Raw genomic sequence first — 21,193 nt, forward strand, 5'->3', positions numbered from 1 at the left:
GAGTCGCGTTGAGGCCTCTTACATCATTTTCCCAAATTTGCTCGTTATCCATGCATGAATGAAGTGCATGCAATTTACATATATATTTATTTTATGTACGCATATAGATGTATGCATATTTCGCTGTTGTTTGTGTACACACAAAAATTACCCACATACATACATTGACACATATGTATGCAGAAAAGAAGCGATAAATTTACTGACCACGTCGTCGATTTTATTCAGATTGTTCTTACTCTTGCACGAAATTAGTGCACGAAAATGTTTTTAAACGTGTCATAACACGCATCAAAATTCCGGAAAAGTGCATGGAAATGAGCGAAATGCACAAAAATAATTTCAATACAAATAAAAGTATTTGATTAATTGATAAATTGTTGTATTTACATTATCATTTTAATGTTTTAGTGTGAAATTATTTTCGATTTTTAATATGAAAAATATATTAAGTTTTTATACTAATTTTATGTTATTCATTGTGTCACACAAAATTTGTGTGTGCACAAAATTTAAAGTCGATACGTTTAATTTTATAAGCGTGATCGATAGACAGACGGACTACGACGCCCTCACCCGGGATAAAAAGCTATGCTGTAATGTTTCAAACCAGCATACAATTTTAGATAACCGAATCTTACCCACATTTGATGGGGGAGGAAAATATGCAAATTTTTGAAAATATTAAATTCTCGGCATAAATTGGGTTTCATGGATTTTGATGCGTTTTTATGCATTCATGCAAATATGTATAAACTTTTATGCATCATACATGCATAAAAATAATATTGTGAGTGTAAAAGACACTCTGCTCTTTCGGCAGCTTTAACGACAACATGTTATCAAACCATATTATCGACTAGTTTTACAAGACATTCTTATTATGGGAGAACCCAAATTGCATAAATGTTACGAAATATCCATACAACCAGGATAAGGCCTGCTAACCGTTGAATGAGTTAAAGATAACATTCATCCCTCACCACGTCCAACGTCGTGAGCAGGAAAGTGCATAATTTACATTTGTGTCTCAAATTCATAACCTTTCCCAATTCAGTCGCATCAAAGCTTCCAGACAATAATCACACAATTATTTTTCATGACACTGACAGAATGGAGAACTTGGGTAATTTATTTACTTATTATTTAGAAATTTTAATCCTACTTTGCTACATAGAGAATAATACATTCACCCTTGATAATTTTTTGGTACGATTGTTACCGGTCACGGTACTATCTATTTCATAGTATGTATTAACCTACAGCAGTTATAATATTAACACCGAGTTAGACAACTTCTGTTTTATTTTCAGGCTTATCCGTTCCGTTTGCAATTTTGGCCTTAATTTGTGGTATCTCGTACCTTTCTATGACACTAACTCGAAGGGCAAGATTGCTGGCGAGGTTTCCATGTCCGGGAAAGTTTCCTATCGTGGGATCGATTCCTTACATATTTGGTCCGCTTGATGGTAAGATTTTGAAGGTAAGACAATTTTACAAAATTTTAACGATTTGAATCTTTATTACAGATGCTGCCATCTGTTTTGAAAATTTGATTCAAAAGTTTGGTCGTCGAGTCGCAATATGGTTTGGTCCAAAGCCAATTGCTGTCGTAATTCTGGCGGAGGCAGATGGCGCACAAGTAACTACTCTCCATCCAGAGTTGAACTTTTACAGAAATTGAGAATTCTGGGAAAATACGGCACTGCCAGTCTCAAGTTCCCTCAAATAATCCTGACGGAAAACTTTGAGACTGCTATTGGCGTAGTTTCTCAGAATTCTCAACTTCTGAGAAACTAATCTTATAAAAGACCATTTATATAACCAACCCTTTCAGAAAATCCTGTCTTCCGTCAAGCACATCGACAAAGGAAACGTTTACTCCCAATTCAAATGCCTTTTGGGCAAAGGGCTCCTCACTTCGAGGGGGCAGCTATGGAAAGACGACAGAAAATTACTTGGTCCTTCCTTCAGTCATCAAAAACTTCCCGGATTTCTCCCATATTTCAACAAACACTCAAGAACGCTGGTCGAAATACTGACAAAATTCCAATGTCAAGCGACAAACATCCACCCGCGATTGGCTCGAACAACAATGGATTTTATTTCGGGGTCAGCATTTGCAGAAGATTCAAACTATCGACGACGACAAATTTCTAGCAGCGACACAAATGGCGATGGATTCGTTTCGATTGAGACTCTCGAGACCTTGGTTAACACTTTCTCCTTTAATTTGGAACCGTTTCGGATTAGGAAAACAGGATAAAATTTGCAAAGAATTGACTAACGAAACAGTGTCGGAGGTAACAATTATCAGGGATGCCTTGTTTACCCCAAAAAATTTGTCAGAATTTCATTTCTTACCTTAAATAAATAATGTTTAGTCCAAATTATCTATGAATAATTTTACAATTTTAGGCCATTGAAAAACGTAAGACTGCTTTGGCTCTGGAGGAAAAGTGTGCAATTCCTGAATCGAACGAAAATTGCGCCATACAAAAACCAATTATAGATGTGCTACTGAACTCAAAATCAGAGAAGGACATCATCGGCCACATTGTAACAGTATTCGGGGCCCAATGATATCGTGCCTATGTGACACATATTAAAGGGGGTGGGTGGGTGTCCAAAAAATCAAAAATTTGCGTTATGAAGTTTACGAACGTCCCCAGTACAGTGCAGATATTTGTGGAGAAAAAAGTCACATTGAAGACTTATGTAATATGGCCAAAGTCAGAAATTCCCTAAATAAATCAATTTCTAAAAAACTATTAATTTCAGGCGTTTGAGACCACAGCCAGCGGGATGAATTACACGATGTTTCTGCTCGCTTTGAATGCTTCCGCTCAAGAAAAAGTGCACCTTGAGTTGGACTCCATTTTTGGCGGGGATATAAACCGCGGCGTCACATTCAAGGACTTATCGGACATGAAGTATTTAGAAATGTGTATCAAAGAAGCGTTAAGGATATATCCACCGATACCCCTCATTGCTCGCAATGCCCAGGAGGATATTCCTCTCGGTAGGGTTTAACATAACATAAAATTTGGTACGCATACTGGCCGCAGAGGCGGTGGGGACATCTGGGGGACATTGACATTGATGGAAAACGGAGGGGGGGTTTATATAATATGTACAGATGATGATGATCTCATCGAATGGTATACGGAGGTCAGCCACTCAACAAAAGCCACTTTCCATAAGCCACACTAGGAAATAAGCCATTTCTAGGAAAAGCTACTCTTTTCATCATCTTTATTAATAAAATTGGGTTTCGACTCTGCTTACAATGCGATGATGCCAGCAGTCTCGCTCCTATTTTGATGAAACTGCGATAATTATGTAGCCTTAAGTAAATAATTGAACACATGTTTCGGGATTTTTCATAATGCTCAGTTTAAACAAAGGTATGATTGTATAAGTGACCGAAAATTTGCATTTTTCTCGTGAAATTTAAATGAGTCTGAAATGCATGAAGTGATTTTTTTTACAAAAGTAATTAGATATGTAGATAGCTTCTGTCAACTTAAAAAATTTAGACCACCCGAATTTTATTTCTAGAGTCCACAGCGCATGTCTGCCGCACGGCACAGTTCAAGCTCGTCAACAGCACTAATTTTCAACCTCAGCTAGAATTTGGTCTGATTATATGCACTGCACTAATAATATATCACGAAATTATATTACGGGTCTGACTTTCATTGAATAATGTCATTTTAATATGCCACGCAAAGTTGCTTGGTAGGTTTTATCAATGATGATTAGTTTTTCCTAGAAATAGCTTATTTCCTCGTGTGGCTTATGGAAAGTGACTTTTGTTGAGTAGCTTTTGATGTGTGGCTTTCGTCCGCAAATCCATCGAATAACCGTGGGACCATTGTCCCTCGCTGTCCCCACGCTTCCGCGACCATTGGGTACGCTGGTAAAAAGTTCATGAGGGGAGACAAATTACCACCTTTAAACTTGCACATGAAGTCCAGTTTTGTTCGACTTTTGATAATTTTAACATTTCTGTGATACTTGCTTCATCAGATTTAATACATATTTAGACATCCCAACTTTTTTGAAAATTTATATAAAACTCTCATTGCCTATGAATTATTCAAAAAATTCTAAATTTAAAAAAAGTTGAGTTTGACAAAGAGTCTTGGCCAAGAATATGTAAATAAGTATGTACGATTTATGTATAAAAATCCGATCAAATATGAATTTTAGTGACAGTTAAGACAAGACTCACTTGGCGCTATTTATCTTATTTTGGTGTTAGATAACGGATAAGTCGTACCAAAAGGAGCTCAGGTTGTGATCCTCATCCGCGAAATTCTGCGAGATCCGGAGCACTTCCCGGATCCCGAAGTTTTTAATCCGGACAGGTTTCTCCCCGATGAATGCGCAGCGAGACATCCATTCGCATACATCCCATTTTCCGCAGGCCCGAGAAATTGCCTGGGTAATTTTGCAGCCTTATTTGCACCACACTTCAAGAAATCACTTTGAGTTGTTACCAGTTGGTGGTGATAGATATAAGTACATATGTCCCCTGATGATACCGATATGATGGTGAATAATTCACCTCGAATTATGTGCATGCTTGTGGTAACCTAGTTACATCCGATTTAGCACCACCATGTGATAATAGTCCTGCTTAATCCCCACGCATCGATAATTTTTGTTATACTGGAGGACAATTATAATAAGAAATTTTTTAACATGATACAAGCCACGAACTGATAAGCGGTTACCTACATAGAATTTTTTTTTGGCTAATTGTAGGTATTTATTAGGGTTGCCCCGGGTACCGGGTAGTTACCCGGTACCCGGCGAACCCGGCCTGTTTTTGGATACCCGGTACCCGGCCGGGTATACTTAAGTACCCGGTCTACCCGGCCGGGTAATTTAAATATTCAATTTTCTTACCTGAAATGCAAAACCTTACAAAAAATTATCCGATGCATTACACTTTTTGTACTTGGTATAAAATAATGTACATATTTAGAAAGAATGGATACAAAGTCGTACAACCCTTAGGTGGAAATTAAATACAAATTTTAAAATTACTTTGAGCGCACTCACGTCAACCAATTTGCAATTAGTCAATTGCATATCTCGCACATTAAGCATAATTTTCGAAGTTTTGAGAAATTTGCGAGATTTCTCATAGCTATTGCTAGAAAGCCATTGCCCTTTGCAAGATTATTTCGCAAACTCGTCTTCGCTCTCATCAGCGAGAGAAATTTGGAAAATAGATGGAAACAAGAACAAAATAGACGTCTTTATAGATTCGGAAGATATCACTTCGAAAATCTCGCAAAATTTATTTCATCAGGGGATTCGAAAATTCGAATCCCTTCAATTTTTTTAGTCTCACAAGTTTGCTAAATGATTGCGATGATAAATAAGACATTGTGGTGTGGCAACTCATGACAAATTCTAGAAAAAGTAGAAAAATTCCTGTTATTTTTAATATATAAATATTACTCGGTACCCGGCCGGGTAGCCGGGTACCCGGCAAACATTTTAGGCCGAGTACCGGGTAGCCGGGTATCGGGTAGTGCTACTACCCGGGGCAACCCTAGTATTTATACTAAATAATTTTCAAAAAATTTATAAAATTCTTTTCAGGAATGAAGTACGCCTTAATACAGATGAAGGCTTGCCTGGCGCACATCCTTCGCCGATTCCGCGTCTCCACTTCACAAGAACGAAAGGATATCAGTTACGTTTACGGGATGATGCTAGAGCTAAAACCAAATTTGGAAATTGTTCTAACACCGAAATAATTATGGTTTTCATAACATCACGAACCATATAAATATATATTATGTATGTATGTAAAATTACGTAATTCAAGGTACTCATACTAATACGGGTGCAATCAAGATTTGGAATTGTATAACAGTATCATTAATTATGAGGAATTTACGATTACACAAAGCCTGATATTCTTGTTACTGCATGCCTAAATTAAATATTCCAAATGTAGTTCCAGTTCGTCATTTACATACATATGTAGATAGTTGGGCATATCTGGGTAAATCTGGCTATGCACTATCCCCCTTAATTTTATTACGCATTATTTATTCACTGAAAATTACGCAAATTCTACGGTTATCTTTGATAAATCCAAATCGTTAACGCACGGTGAACCCACTTCACTGCATACATATGTACATACATAACTTCATTGCTCCGTATTAACAAATCCAACGTACTTATGTATATAAGTACATACATACTTACGGAAAATTCAATTATTTTCAAAATTCAACAATTTGCCAAGCTCCCTTCGGACATTATACTGTAAACAATTTCAATGCTCCTTGACACTTTTAACTTAAGGTCCATCATGTGTTGGCATATGTAGGGAAGATTAATTTAACATGCACAATCTAGGTAAAAAAATGTTCGCTTAGATACACTTAGAAACTGGCTACCCCAAGGAAACAGCAATGTATCATTTTTGAAATGATATATAAATTAATTACGTAATATGTAATTAGGCACGATGAATCCCAAGTGAAGAGCAAGTGTTGGGGAAAAAATTGCAACCTGGCGAAAACAGGTTGTCAAGCAATGTGATCGATACGCGAAACCAGCTTGATTCATACATGCATACATAGTTATGTGAAGTTGGAATTGATGATTTGCACAACCTAGACGGCCTGCTCACTCGTATCGAAAATAAAACTCGTAAAAAACTTGCTTAGCGTGGGAGCTTTTTTAAAATATTATTGGATACTCTCCGCGTGCAACTAATCCTAATTGTAAGACTGTTTATGACATACATATGTATGGAATTGCAGGGTTGGACAAAATACATGGCTTCAAAATTCAAAATACAAAATGAAAATACATATGTACATTATCGTAAATCTTCATAAAATAATTTTCAAAAAGCTAACTTAGGTGAGGCGCTGCTAAAAGTGAAAAACAAGACCTCTGGGGATCTCTTTTAAATATCTCGTCCCCTCATCATTGTAACAGGAATTGGTGGCTTTGCCATCACCGCGAGGCCAAACATTTTTACCATATATCATTAACATGCCACCCCGTTTATTACACACAACGACGAAAACACAAATTACATTTGCTGCTAAGAGTATACAAATTTTAGATATTTATTACAAATTAAAATTGTGCCAATATGTGTACGTATGGATTAATGCTTAAACAAACGATTATTGCTTCGGACGGCTTGTAAACCTGAGTTAAGTTTACTAAAACTTGCGGAGGATGAAAATGATTCATAATTTACCAAGTAGCAAATTATCTTTATATAGCTAACAATTTAATTCAATGGTTAACCAGGACTTCAGCCAGCTAATAAAATTTGAAGGACGTGTACAATTTTCCGCACGTCTTATGCACATCACTTTAACCACGTTTGAGGAATTTCAGAAATGTTGTCTCGGTTCGTTAATTTAAGAATAGTATTTCCATCTTGACCCATGGCTGCATTAACAATTATAGTTTTATCAATAGTGTTATCAACGGTAGTAGACATGTATTGAAATATTAGCTATTCAAAATAACTCAATACAATAACCGTTTGTATCATCCTATCAAGACTGGTGTAACTATTAGATATTCCTTAATTTTATGGGAAGAAGATTCAATAATGTATGACTATGTGGCATGCGCTGTGCCTCATTATTTATTCGGGTTTGTAATTTAAGAAACGAAAATGCCGACGAATACATTTGGAGGACACAACGCCAGGATATATTTTAAAATTGTGTTTAATAGCACAACTAGTTTTCAATACGAATGAGAATGTGATAAATGATAATTTTGAAAAATTCGTAAACCCAGATTTTGCTCTAGGGAATTATTTTGATTGTTAGAAGCTTAGCGTAAAATGTTTGGCCTCGCGGTGATGCAAAGCCACCAATTCCTGTTACAATGATGAGGGGACGAGATATTTAAAAGAGATCCCCAGAGGTCTTGTTTTTCACTTTTAGCAGCGCCTCACCTAAGTTAGCTTTTTGAAAATTATTTTATTTTATTGATTTTAAGGGTTATGCATTTTCAGACAATTCATTACACTGGTCGAAATTGCTAAACTATATTTCAAATATTGTGAGCTTTTTTAAACTGAAGACAAAATACAAAATCAGTTGAAAATACCCATAGGATGTTGAAAAACTAATTTACTACGCGTTTCAGAAACTCTAATTTAATATTTCACATCACTGGTCGAAATTCGGTTAAATAATTTGGTGATTGCAATGGTGACGTGGAGGGACATATCGTAAACGGACTGTAGCTCCATTTATAGAAAATTTTTATACTGCTTGTTAAGAGCAACTAGCTAAGAATATCGTAATTCTGATGAATAATGCTTAGCAACATGAGTAGTGTCAGATGCCTCCATCAAAACTTTTTCAGTTTTAAACCGATCTCTATCGGATTTGCTTTAAATGATGCACAACCGATTTCTGCATGATAAAATCAAGTTTCATGCATATAGTCGTTTGGTGCAAGCGTCTCAAATTTTAATTCTAAAGTTTCAAATCGAGATTAGAGAGCCCACGATACAACTTTTCTACCGAGAAAGCTGTAAAACATCATCTCCTCATTCTCCTCTGCACGATTGCCTTTTACACTTTTTGGCTATCTTTAACCGTTTAGGCTCTACCCCTCTTGACATTTTCAAAGGGTGTATACGAAAGCATACTTAGGCTTCGCCGTAACCATGGTGACACTTTTTTTCGGGCACCCATGTTTACTTTTGCCTCACCTAAGAAAAATACAATTCCAAAATACAAAATACACGAATCCCATCAAAATACAAAATATGTACATACTTCAGCCCAAATTCGAAGAAGCATAAAAATATAAAATGCAAAATACACGCTAGCTTCAAAATGCAAAATACTTTCATCTAAACCATGGCCCTCAAAATGCAAAATTGTATTAATTGTATAAAATTTTTTATTTCAAATAGCATTTTGTCCAACCTTTCGGAATTTTAATCGCCCTTTAGGCAAGTTGAAGGACAAATTGTCCTGGACAATATGTTATTCACAAGAGATTTTAATTGTGAAAGGGAACAAATTACATGTTCCAAAACTTCCATGTATAGGCATATTTATTAAGTAATCGAGATTTGCATATAGCAGCAACGCGAGTTCACACGATGAGGTATTTTTCTTTGTTAGACAATTTAACAACAGTTTTTACAGCAGTTATGGGAACATATCCAGGAAAGTTCATATGTACATAAACTATATGTTCATGTACATAAACTTCATCACTTTCGCATTTCAGTCTCATTCAAGCTTCCAAACATTAATCATACAACGTCCTCTTCATAACGTGGCACTTTCCTATGGAGAACTTTGGTAATTTATTTCTGGTAAAATCTCTTAAAATAAGATCGTTATGTTCGTAGGCCCGTCCGTCTGTCTGTCTGCGCGTTGGTCCCATTAGTCCCATAAAAAAATCAACGTGAAAATTCGAAGATTTCGATGTGTTTTTTCTTCTTTCTGCAAAGTGCGTATAATACATTCGTATGGGGACAACGGGTTGGAAGAGACCCGCTGTAAAACTTGTGGGCTGTGGTCATAAAAATTTTCAAAGTATTATTATTATTATTTTTATTTCTTAACATGTTATTCCCGAAGTTAATCTATTAAATACGTATTGTTACCGAGCACGACCCTATCAATTGCATAGTACATATTTACCTACCAGTTAGGTATAATATTATCACAAAATTATTCATATTCCTCTTTTTCAGGTTTGTCCATGCTGTTGGCCATTTTGGCTTTAATTTGTGGCATCTCGTACGCTTGCATGACGCTAACCCGAAAGGCAAGATTGTTGGCGAGGTTTCCATGTCCGGGAAAGTTTCCTATCGTGGGATCGATTCCTTACATATTTGGTCCCATTGATGGTATATGCCATTTTTAGAAACCATTTTTAGAAGTTAATTTACTTCACGAGTTTATTTATTTCAGATGCTGCTATCCTTTTTGAAAATTTGATTAACAAGTTCGGCCGTCGAGTTGTACTATGGTTGGGTCCAAACCCCCTAGCTCTCGTAATACTTGCGGATGCAGATGGCGCACAAGTAACTATAAAATAATGCCACACTCTAAATAATCCTTTAAAGAAACCATTACCGGCTGGGTAATTGTTAATTTTTACTGGTGTTATTGGCAAAAATGTACCCTTGGAAACACATTTATATTTAGACTTATCTAATTACTGGCATATCGTGGCGAGTAACGAATTGCACAAATTTTGTGCAGAATTTAAGATTTCCCTGTTTACGAGGGCTCTTATATTCAGAGGCGCACGGCTTACTTTTAAATTTATTTACATATTCAACTTTGTGCAACTTTTAACCCAATTGTTTTTACCCAGTTGAAGATGTTTGTATGCACCTTTCAGAAAATCCTGTCTTCCGTCAACTACGACAAAGGATCTTTCTACTCCCATTTCAAATGGCTGCTGGGCAAAGGTCTCATCACTTCGGATGGACAGCTATGGAAGGACGACAGAAAATTGCTTGGCCCTTCCTTCAAGTATCAAAAACTTACCGGATTTCTCCCCATTTTCAACAAGCACTCAAAAACACTTGTCGAAATACTGACAAGAACCCAAAATCAAACGACAAACGTTTACCCACGATTGGCTCGGGCAACGATGGATTTTATCAAAGAGTCGGCATTTTCGCAAGATTCGAATTTTCAGATAAATGATGACAACTTCCTAGCAGCGACACGCATGGCGCTGGATTCGTTCCGATTGCGACTCGCGATACCTCCGTTAACACTTGTTCCAATAATTTGGGACCGTTTTGGTTTAGGGAAACAGGATAAAGTCTGTTCGGAATTGATTAATCAAGCAATGTCAAAGGTAAGGATTGATAATACCAGTATTTATGTATATATCCGTATGACTCTGCCTAAGTTGAGTTGGTAAGTAACATCGTGTAGTATGTATAGCTGGGTATGAAATTTTTACCATATTGGTAGCAAATGTGCATAGACCGGAATAAATTCAACACAAAGCGGTAGAAGCTTTTTTACCGAGAAGCTAATATCAGAGTTACTGCCAGATTTCTAAGAGTGCAATTAGAGAATTTGGGCACGGGGAAATCTCGCAGAATTTTACGCACCTCTTTTATCTTACATAATTGACAAACTTACTGAATTAAAAAAATGTAATTTTGCACTTTCAGGCAATTGAAAAACGTAAGATTGCTTTGGCGCTGGAGGAAAAGTCTGGAATGTCCGGAGCGGATGTAAATTATCCCATTCAGAAACCTTTTATTGATGTTTTGTTGGATTCAAAATCAGAGAAGGACATCATTGCCCACATTGTTACAATATTCGGGGCGGTGAGTAGAGTTCTTATTTGTAAAGAAAAACCACATTACAGACTTAATATAGCCCGAGACAAAAGTTTAACTCTATCGCTAAATTTAGAAATAGAGTTATTCAAAACTAATAATTTCAGGGATTTGAGACCACCGCTAGCGGGATGAATTACACCTTATTTCTCCTCGCTTCGAATCCTTCCGCTCAAGAAAAGGTGCACCTTGAGCTGGACTCCATTTTTGGCGGGGACATCAACCGCGACGTGACATTGAATGACTTGTCGGACATGAAGTATTTGGAAATGTGTATCAAAGAAGCGTTAAGAATATTCCCACCGGTGCCCCTCGTTTCTCGCAATGCGCAGGAGGATATTCACTTATCGGTAATGTTTAATACAACATAAAAAATATCACAAGAGCGGTGATAAATTTGCTATTAAATTTATCACCGTAGGCGGTAATGTCACTAATAGTCAATGTATGTACATATACTAGTAAAGTCGCCGCTTGGTGATGTCTGCTTCCCTTCTGTTGAAAACCTCACTTAGAGCTTCTACATAATTTGAAACAACTTAGGCTAATGCGTACAAAACGTGTTTTTTTTGTAGACGACGGAGAAATCATACCGAAAGGAGCTCAGGTTATGGTTTTCATCCGTGAAATCCTGCAAGATCCGAAGCACTACCCGGATCCCGACGTTTTCAATCCGGACAGATTTCTCCCAGAGGAATGCGCAGCTAGACATCCATACGCATACATTCCATTTTCCGCAGGCCCGAGAAATTGCATAGGTAAGTAAATGTAGTAATGTATAGTAATCGATTACCCAGAAATTGTTGGTCTATACTTATAATAGCTATAATTTTTAAAAACTTATCAAATTCTTTTCAGGAATGAAATACGCCTGGATACAAATGAAGACTTGCCTGGCCCACATCCTTCGCAGGTTCCGCGTCTCCACTTCGCAAAAACGAGAGGATATCAGTCTCATTTACGGATTGACTTTAGACGTAAAACCACAATTGGAAATTGTTCTAACACCGAAGTAATTATGGTTTTTACAACTTCATGAATTGTATATGTAAAATTAAGTTATTTAAGGTGTTGGTAATTGTTCGGTTAATAAATTGCGTTTGTAAACCATTATTTAATTCCAGATTTGAAGAAGGTACATGAATTTTATTAATGAATACACAAAACATGATCTCATTTCCCAAAACTTCCACTTCCATATTTACATATGACCTACAATTTTGTTCATAAATTTGATAAGGTTTCATCCTCTTAAAAGCATACTCGCCTTAGCCTCTCCGCAATAAAAACAAGTAAAGAAACCCCCAACAGTAATCCAAAAATGGCAAATAAGCTCTCCAAATTACTAAGCCTTATTATGGTTTCACTTGAATCCACGAAATGCCCCCCTTCCCTCAGCATCCTCCTCGTCGTCCTCTTTATCCTGAACAAACTCAAATGTTGCCGAATGTTTCGCCAAAATCCTTCAAAGAAGCCAGACTCCGCCGTTACTCGTAACACTTTTAGTGCCTTTCCCCGCATCATGATATGAACAAGATCGTACGTCTCCTGATTAGAAAATGTATCCCGTGCAAATCTGCAACTATTCCGGTCTGCGTTTCTGAATTCTTCAAAGGTGGTACGCATTCTGCGGTCTGTTGGAAGTACGACTTCTGCCCCCATCAGTTTAAGAGATTTATTATACAGTAACTCATTAAGGGCCTGGCCAGTTTTCAGTTTAAATGTGTACTTCTTAGACTTCAATGTCTGGATTCCAAGCCGCTTAAAGTCGTCTTCAAATCGGAGCATATATCCGGTAGTGTTAGGGGGAATTGCAACTTTGTACCCGCTCTTTAGCAGGGTGACGAACCCGAGGGAATTGTCCCGCACGGGGGGCACGACAACTTGGCTGGTGAAGTAAGTTTCGTAAACGGCCAAAGTCAGAATCATTATAAAGTGAAGGGTCCATTTAAGGGTCGTCTGAGTGCCGTAATTTTGCCTGAGATGGATTGCTATGACGATGAACAGGTTGTTAGTCAAGGTTTCCTTATCTTGTAAGGTGATGGTTATCACGGATATTACCATAGCGACGAGAATGCAGGCCCAGACCGGGGACTCGTATGGGGTTATCCATGCCCAAAACTATAATGCCCCCTTGTCATTCGCCTTAAAACCGACACAGTATCGAAATTGGGAGGATATTACTTGCTTGAAACTGTAACTATTCATGTTGGCCGGGTCGAAGGGAAGGTTCGGGTCGAGGATTCGAGCAGTAAAAATTCCAGAGCATATTTTTGCCTTGGTACCCTTATGGTGACGAAATGACACGTTTAATGCTGAGGTCAAAAAGTCTGCCAGGCTGTATTGAGGATGACAGGGACGCTTAGGTGTAAACCACGGGGAGCGTTCACACCCTTCGAGTCGTTTCGGTAGCTCAACCGGGGCTGTTACCAGGTAGAAAAATGAATTGCTAGGATTCCAAAAATCACGAAATGTTGATTGGTCAATATTTCCAAGAGGTATAGATTTTGGGATGATTCTCCACTTAACGGGGCACAAATGGCAGTAGAAATACCAAACAGGATCCCGCTTGTTTAGAAAAAGTGCAAATATGCGGATAGAAATTTGTTTGGACGCACAGTTGCCAAATGTAAGCAGCTTATCTGCTCGTATCATTGTGAGGAGCAGGATGGTGGAGTGGTTATCAGGTCGGTAGGAATTTGGGTTTGTTTTGATGTGACCTCCAATTTTGGACGAATCAAATTTGTCTTGCTTACTTTGAGAAGGAAGAAGAACGTGTAGGGCGCAATCCTCATGGAAATTAATGGCCGACTCGACATTGAATGTTGTAAAGTTATTTGGGATCAAGGAAATAACAAAAATTGAGTTCCGGTTCCCTTCCAGAACTGAATTCACTAAATCTAGGTAGGACCCAGTTAAGTTTGTGGCGTGCAAATTTTTTATGTGTACAACACATTTAGCAAATGATGACAAATTAATGGGTGCATGCGCCGTTGCTAAGGCACACAATATTGAATAAATCTGGAGGTGAAACATATTCAGAGGTTGATTGTGAAGAATTGTGTTCATTTGCAGAATCTGAAATAATGTAAGTGCTTAGTGATTTTTAAGAGGTGATCACCTCTAAAATATTTATATATGTACCTCGTTGGCGGAGATGTTCTACAATCCCTGAGTTATATGTTCATATATTTCGGATGTCGCATGATTAGTAAAAGTAAAGTACTTACATATGTAAACTTCCTCTGGCATTTCGTGTCAAATATGTAGCAAATTCGATTGGAGCCATGTCTAAATAAATAAAGTCATCCCGCTAATTCGGCCATGTCACGAAATGTCATGCATATGTATATGTAGTACCTTCCGTGACACAGTTTTAAATTGAAAACTTAAGGTTTCACGTATGTATGCATGCCTGTGCATTATTGCAGTCATATTAAATGTCATGTACGTTAAATATCGATTGATGGTTACATTTCTTCGATTCCATAAATAATTAAGTACATAGATACATGCATGTGCGAATGCATGATTTAGTCAGACTTATTTAAACATTATCTTAAATTAATTGATTATTGTGTAGTTGTGTGGAAGCCAATGTATGCAAACAATGTTAAACTTGGGTGGGATTTTATCAGTATATGTGTAGATGACAAAGGTGACTTGATTTCTACCATGAATGACCTGCATTTATAAAGTCTGCCGAGGAACATGTTAGCTGGAACGAAGTATTTAAGACGAGGAATCGTCAATTTGTGATCATTTCTTGCTAGAGGATAATGAATGTGACATATTTATCAGTGCAGAGTCTGCACGGCTCCAGCCGTTTACATCATCCTCTTGAGAGGAGACAAGCTTATCAAAATTGTGCATATGTATGTCTAGCTGTCTCTTAAATAAATCATCTTCCCAATATTTGCAAGTATGTATGTATGCAGAAAAGAACAGATAAAATTACTGACCACGTATGAAGTCAATCAGGCTAAGACACCCGATTCTTGACCTCGAAATTTGTTGCACGCCCAGATATATGCATATGTATGAGCGTTGACCATAAATAAATATGTACATAAATTATATGTGCATTTGTAATTTAATTATTCAAAACGCTGCTCATGAATCTATTTATACATGTAAATATGTACGAATGATGCTATGGATTTATCATGAATACAAAATTGGTATAATCACTTTACACCTATTTATTATAACACTTCCTATATATATGTAGAAAATATGGCTTTCCTGATTTAGCAAGTTTCTTATACAAAATTGCAAAACAAACATTGATTGACCCTTGCATTGAGTAGGGTTTGCAGATAAGGCGAGTTCAGTTAACATATAAACGGAACGACGACAGATCATCATTCTTATCCACATCGGGTGGTGAGAGTGCACAAAGTATATTTTTATGCAACTCAACTTCTTCATCTTTCCCATTTCAGTGAATGATAGTGAATGAAAATGAATTTCCTGTCATTTGAATTAAAATAACTGAAGGATTACGTCATTTCGGACTGAATGACTGTGGATTATCCTTGAAAATAGCACAGACAATTGGCGCAATTTTTAATTCATAAAGATTGTATAACCCTTTCAGAAAATCTTGTCTTCCGTCAAGTGCACCGACAAAGGAAGCGCCTACGCCAAATTCGAATGGTTGTTCGGCAAAGGCCTCGTCACTTCGAATGGGCAACTATGGAAAGACGACAGAAAATTACTTGGCCCTTCTTTCAAGCTACAAAAACTTACCGGATTTCTCCCATATTTCAACAAACATTCAAAAACTCTGGTGGAAATATTGACAAAATTCCAACACCAAGCGACAAACGTTTATCCGCAATTGGTTCGAGCAACGATGGATTTTATTTCAGAGTCGGCATTTGTGCAAGATTCGACCTATCAGATTAATGATGAAGACAACTTTCTAGCAGCGACACACATGGCGCTAACTTCGTTTCGATTGAGACTCGCGAAACCTTGGTTAGCAATTACTCCAAAAATTTGGGACCTCTTTGGGTTAGGAAAACAGGATAAAATTTGTTCCCAATTTGTAAACCAGGCCATGTCAGAGGTAAGAATTAAAATATTTAGAAGACATATTTATCCCAGGGAATCTGACAGAATTCCATTCTATTTATTCCGATTAAAACTCTATGATCTTACAAAATTGAAAAATTTATTGAATATAAAGAAACATGATTTTACAATTACAGGCAATTGAAAAACGTAAGATTGCTTTGGCGCAAGAGCAAAAATCTTCATCTGAAACGGGTGAAAACCATGCCAACCAGAAAGCTTTTATTGATGTTTTATTGGATTCAAAATCAGAGAAGGAAATCATTGGCCACATTATGACAATATTCGGGGCGGTGAGTAAAGTTTTTATTTCTGTATAGTCGTGTACTGTTGTTCATTAAAAACGAAGATTACAATCTTGATTAAATATTTTAATTCGTCGCTAAGTCCATAAAGCGAATTATTAATTTTAGGCATTTGAGACCACCGCCAGCGCAATGAATTACACCTTGTTTCTCCTCGCTTTGAACCCATCCGCTCAAGAGAAAGTGCATTTTGAGCTAGACTCCATTTTTGGGGGCGACAAAAATCGTGACGTCACATTGAACGACTTGTCGGGCATGAAGTATTTGGAAATGTGTATCAAAGAAGCGTTAAGAGTATGCCCACCCGTACCCGTCATGGTTCGCAAAGCTCAGGAGGATATTCCTCTCGGTAATGATTAATACATAAATCCAGTGGTCGTATATTGATGACTTGACTAGAGCAGTCGTAGTAAAGACTGAAACCTAACTTCGCTCTTATGATTTTAAATACCTCAGGCTAGTCTAATACTAGAACTGATTTTTTGCTTACATATGTAGACAACGGACAAATCGTACCGAAAGGATGTCGCGTTGTGATCCTCATTCGCGAAATTTTGCGAGATCAGGAGCACTACCCGGATCCAGAAGTTTTTAATCCGGACAGGTTTCTCCCCGATGAATGCGCAGCGAGACATCCATTCGCATACATCCCATTTGCGGCCGGCCAAAGAAATTGTCTGGGTAATTGTACATACATAATCGTATTTACACGACGTTTTACATAAGTAATCCGGTAACAAGCGTGTTCCCACGATTGGGATGATCGGGCAGATCGGGTATTTTGCGTACTCCGTACTAAGCGTACTCCAAAAAAGTCGTGTACTCAGGGCTCCGGAGGCCGGAGTACGTACTCCAAGCCCGGAGTACTCCGATCTATACTTGTTGCTAAATTAATATGTTACTACCGGTAATAATCCATTGCCCAGAAATTATTTAGGTTATTTTAAGTACTTATTCCTATTAAATAATTTAAAAGACCAGAGAAATTCCTTTCAGGAATGAAATATGCCTTGATGCAAATGAAGACTTGCCTGGCCCACATCCTTCGCCGGTTCCACGTCTCCACTTCGCAAAAACGAGACGATATCAGTCTAATTAACGGGATGGTTATGGAGCCAAAACCAAAATTGGAAATTGTTCTAACGCCAAAATGATTTTGATTTTTACAACTTCGTGAATTAAAATTATTTCATCCAAGGTGCTCATAATTATGTATGCAAAGATATATTTATTTGGGTAATAAATTATGCAGACCATTAATATTTGTAAAGTGCGTAATTTTTATTTTTTGGGTATACAAATAGTTCATGAGTATATACTTACATATGTACAGAGGCCCACCACAAGAGAGTTTTCCCAGAACCGACAGCGAAACAGAAATTGCTATTCTTGGGGGGTCATGCATGCAATCTTGATCAAAAAGTGAAAGTATTTTTATAAAATCACTCAAGGGGAGAGAAAGAACTGCCAATTGAAAAAAGTTTTTAAAATCAACTTTTTCGCCGCTGAAGTTCAAAAAAGGGAAAGTAAATGTGTTTTTTGTGGTAAAACAATAATTTTATGTGGCGAAAAGCATTGACCTGTATTCCCCCTAAGTATTTATACATTTTTGATGTGTAAGTCAAAATTTTGAAATATTTTGAAATTAGTGGTTGACCCTTCTCATAAGCCGGATTGAGTAAGTTATGCATGGTGCGGTTAATAACAATTAACTCAATTAATAACAATAATTATTGTTATATCATACTCTGTGATAATTATCGAATTGTTCTGCAAAACCGACAAGCCAAACTTCGCCATTGTTCGCAACGATTTAAGTGCTTTTCTCAGCACCAAATTAGCTTGCTAACAATCTGATCGATTCACATACATATGTACTGATGTATGTATTTGCCCGATAGGGCAATTTTGTGAGACGCTGGTCGTTTAGCTTTTTTAAAAATATAAGATGTAAAAATAAGTACTGTACTCTGCGATACAATTCTTACTCTTAAAGAATAAAACTAAAATATGTATTTATACCATGTACTGATATTGATTTGGTTATAATTTCCTTCCGGATTGATATTGTTCAGTCTTTATGAGTTTTTCATTACCACAATATAATATTACTAAACCGTAATGTTCGCATTTTCGTGCTGGAAGAACAATTATTTTGTCCAAGTGTTGAACTGATCCTAAGTTGAGTTGAGCACTTGGACAACAATTACATAATATTATCTTTCCTTATGCAGTTTTCTCCAAATATGTGCATTTGTATTCCCCAAATAATGTGACTACTCCAAATACATAACTCAATCCAACATAAAAGAACAATCCCCCCAAGTTTACATTCAGCTTAACGGGATCCTTATAGCGGGGTAGCCTGCTAAACATATTTTTCAAATTTGTGTCCAATTTAGTCTTAAAATCATCTTCCTTACATTCCTTAAATAACCCAAAAATTCCAGCCTGACTTAAATACTGCCCCTTCAAGTAGAGGTACCGACTAGTTGCCCCATCATACAGATCAAACACCCAACCACGGCGAAATTGTAAAAATTCGTCGCTCCCTTTCATAAACGGCGTCCAGTCTACTTTATTCCAATTAAAGAATTGTAGATACGCATCAATCGACAAATTTTCCACAATCATCGCAGTTTTACTACAATTAGAAATAAAATCGAGGAACTGGCTCTTATTGTTGCGATGATAACCCATGTGTCCACTTGACCCAAGGAATGACATCGCATCAGGATTCCTGCATCCTCTTCCTAAGCGCCATGCCAAACTCGGTCCAGCCAATTCCAACGAACTGAAATGGTAAGGTAGATTCCACTGCGGGAGTGGTTATGCTGAAGTTAATAAGGTCTCGAATGCCTTGATAGTTCAGGACAGGTCGCCACGGTATTACATCATCCGCTGAGAGGAAGCCCTTGTAAAGGCTGTTTAGGCAGAAAATATACATGAACCAGCTGATGAGCAGAACGTACTCAAAGTTTAGACGCCAAGGAGGAGGCTTTGATTCAACGGGTCGACGCAGCCCGCTTCCGTTTTCCAGGGTGGAGGAAATAAAGGAAAATAGATTCCCTCCGTACGACATGGCCGGCATGGATAACAATACAACCAAAGATAAGAGCCAAACATGCCAGCTGAACGAAACCGTGTAGGCGGACGGTATAAAAATTGAGGACTCCCGAATTACCGAAATTCCATCGCACGTGATAAAATTGTATGAACCATCTTCAATTGGAATGTATGCCTGGGACAGGTGGGGTGGAGTGTATTGGAATAATTGAAATTGGATGGAAGTAGGGCGTCTTCTTAAGCTAGTCATATGTTTGGTAAAGTTATATCCCAATGTGGAAATTAAGGTTTCTAAAGCACTCTGATTTGTGCGGATTTGCTGCAGCAGTAAGATTTTGTATACCAAGTGAATCTGTCGATACCTTCCGGCGGGTAGTTCTTTGATTTCTCTGAAGGGAGATAATGTCGATGTTTTTAGGTGAGGGTGCTTATCTATGTCGATACCTATCCAGCCGAAGTCGATGAAAGCGAGGCGCCCGTTATCCACAATTTCTAATTCTACTAGGGCTAGATGATGTTTTAAATCACGGTTGATTTTACCAGGGGAAATCGTAACGGCTATAAACCCCTTGGTCAGACAGACTTGACAGATGAAAATAATTTTCGGTTGGGCCGGTTTCAGGGACACTTTTAGTATAAATAATCTCGTTAAGTATGACCCCAAGTAGGAAAAGGTGACATTGAACCAATTGTGGGATTTTAATCTTGATATTATAAAGAGATTCAAGGGGTGCAAGTTATTCAGGTTTATTTCATTAAGTATTGGACGTTCCAACTCTTTCGGGGAAAAGGGACCATTACGGAAAAATGTCCCTGTTCTTAGCAACGTGAAAGTCATCCACGACCGATTTCCGTAGTCACCAGAGTTATTTCTCTGTTCCGGAAATAGGATAAACTTACTGGAGCAAAGCAGTGTTTTATAAATTTGGGATGTAGGACGGTACTTGTACCCGTCGGAGAGAAGAATTGGTGTGTTAAGTCGGGTGGGAAAATTGCCCGGAAGGAAGTTCACGATTGATATGAGACAAGATGGAAATGATGTAAGGATGTGATGCAACTGACGATTTTCACTGGGATTTTGGTCAACTGTGTAGACTGATCGTAATGATAGGAAGAAAATGATGAATATATGCATGGTTGTGTATTTAGTTTTTGTATTGAATATCGTGTTCAATCAGTGTGCAAAAAAATAATTTGTGAATTAAATGCTGATTTTAAAACTGGTACATAAAATAGCGTAATTTTAACTACCTATTTAGTCTAGATAAAATAGAATTTCTACCGATGACTGTTCTAAAATTGAGAGGATATTGCAGAAATTGTGTTAACATACATATGTCCGTAAGCCACAGTTACGTATACATTTGTACGCTTGTTGCCC

General features: G+C 37.5%; 2 protein-coding genes and 1 pseudogene across 2 annotated transcripts; all 3 read left to right on the top strand.

The window, feature by feature from the left end:
- The first annotated feature begins 1,113 nt into the window (after nt 1–1,113).
- On the top strand, nt 1,114–5,928 carry LOC110842362 (annotated as a pseudogene).
- A 3,353-nt stretch (nt 5,929–9,281) lies between these two features.
- On the top strand, nt 9,282–12,485 carry LOC110842367 (cytochrome P450 4g15). The gene is given in 9 exon segments (XM_035845941.1): nt 9,282–9,344; nt 9,743–9,898; nt 9,963–10,075; nt 10,399–10,866; nt 11,192–11,350; nt 11,470–11,712; nt 11,938–12,083; nt 12,086–12,120; nt 12,221–12,485. Coding segments are annotated over 9 exon segments (1,491 nt in total). The 5' UTR covers nt 9,282–9,331; the 3' UTR covers nt 12,379–12,485.
- Nucleotides 12,486–13,833: 1,348 nt separating this feature from the next.
- LOC110842369 (cytochrome P450 4c3) lies at nt 13,834–17,900 on the top strand. Its single transcript, XM_022088105.1, has 6 exons — nt 13,834–13,860; nt 15,963–16,436; nt 16,579–16,734; nt 16,855–17,095; nt 17,245–17,427; nt 17,743–17,900. Exons 1-6 carry the CDS (start codon nt 13,834–13,836, stop codon nt 17,898–17,900), a joined length of 1,239 nt encoding a protein of 412 aa, XP_021943797.1.
- The last annotated feature ends 3,293 nt before the right edge of the window (nt 17,901–21,193 follow it).

This window comes from Folsomia candida, unplaced genomic scaffold, assembly GCF_002217175.1.
Source record: "Folsomia candida strain VU population unplaced genomic scaffold, ASM221717v1 Fcan01_Sc001, whole genome shotgun sequence".
Classification (NCBI taxonomy): Eukaryota; Metazoa; Arthropoda; class Collembola; order Entomobryomorpha; family Isotomidae; genus Folsomia; species Folsomia candida.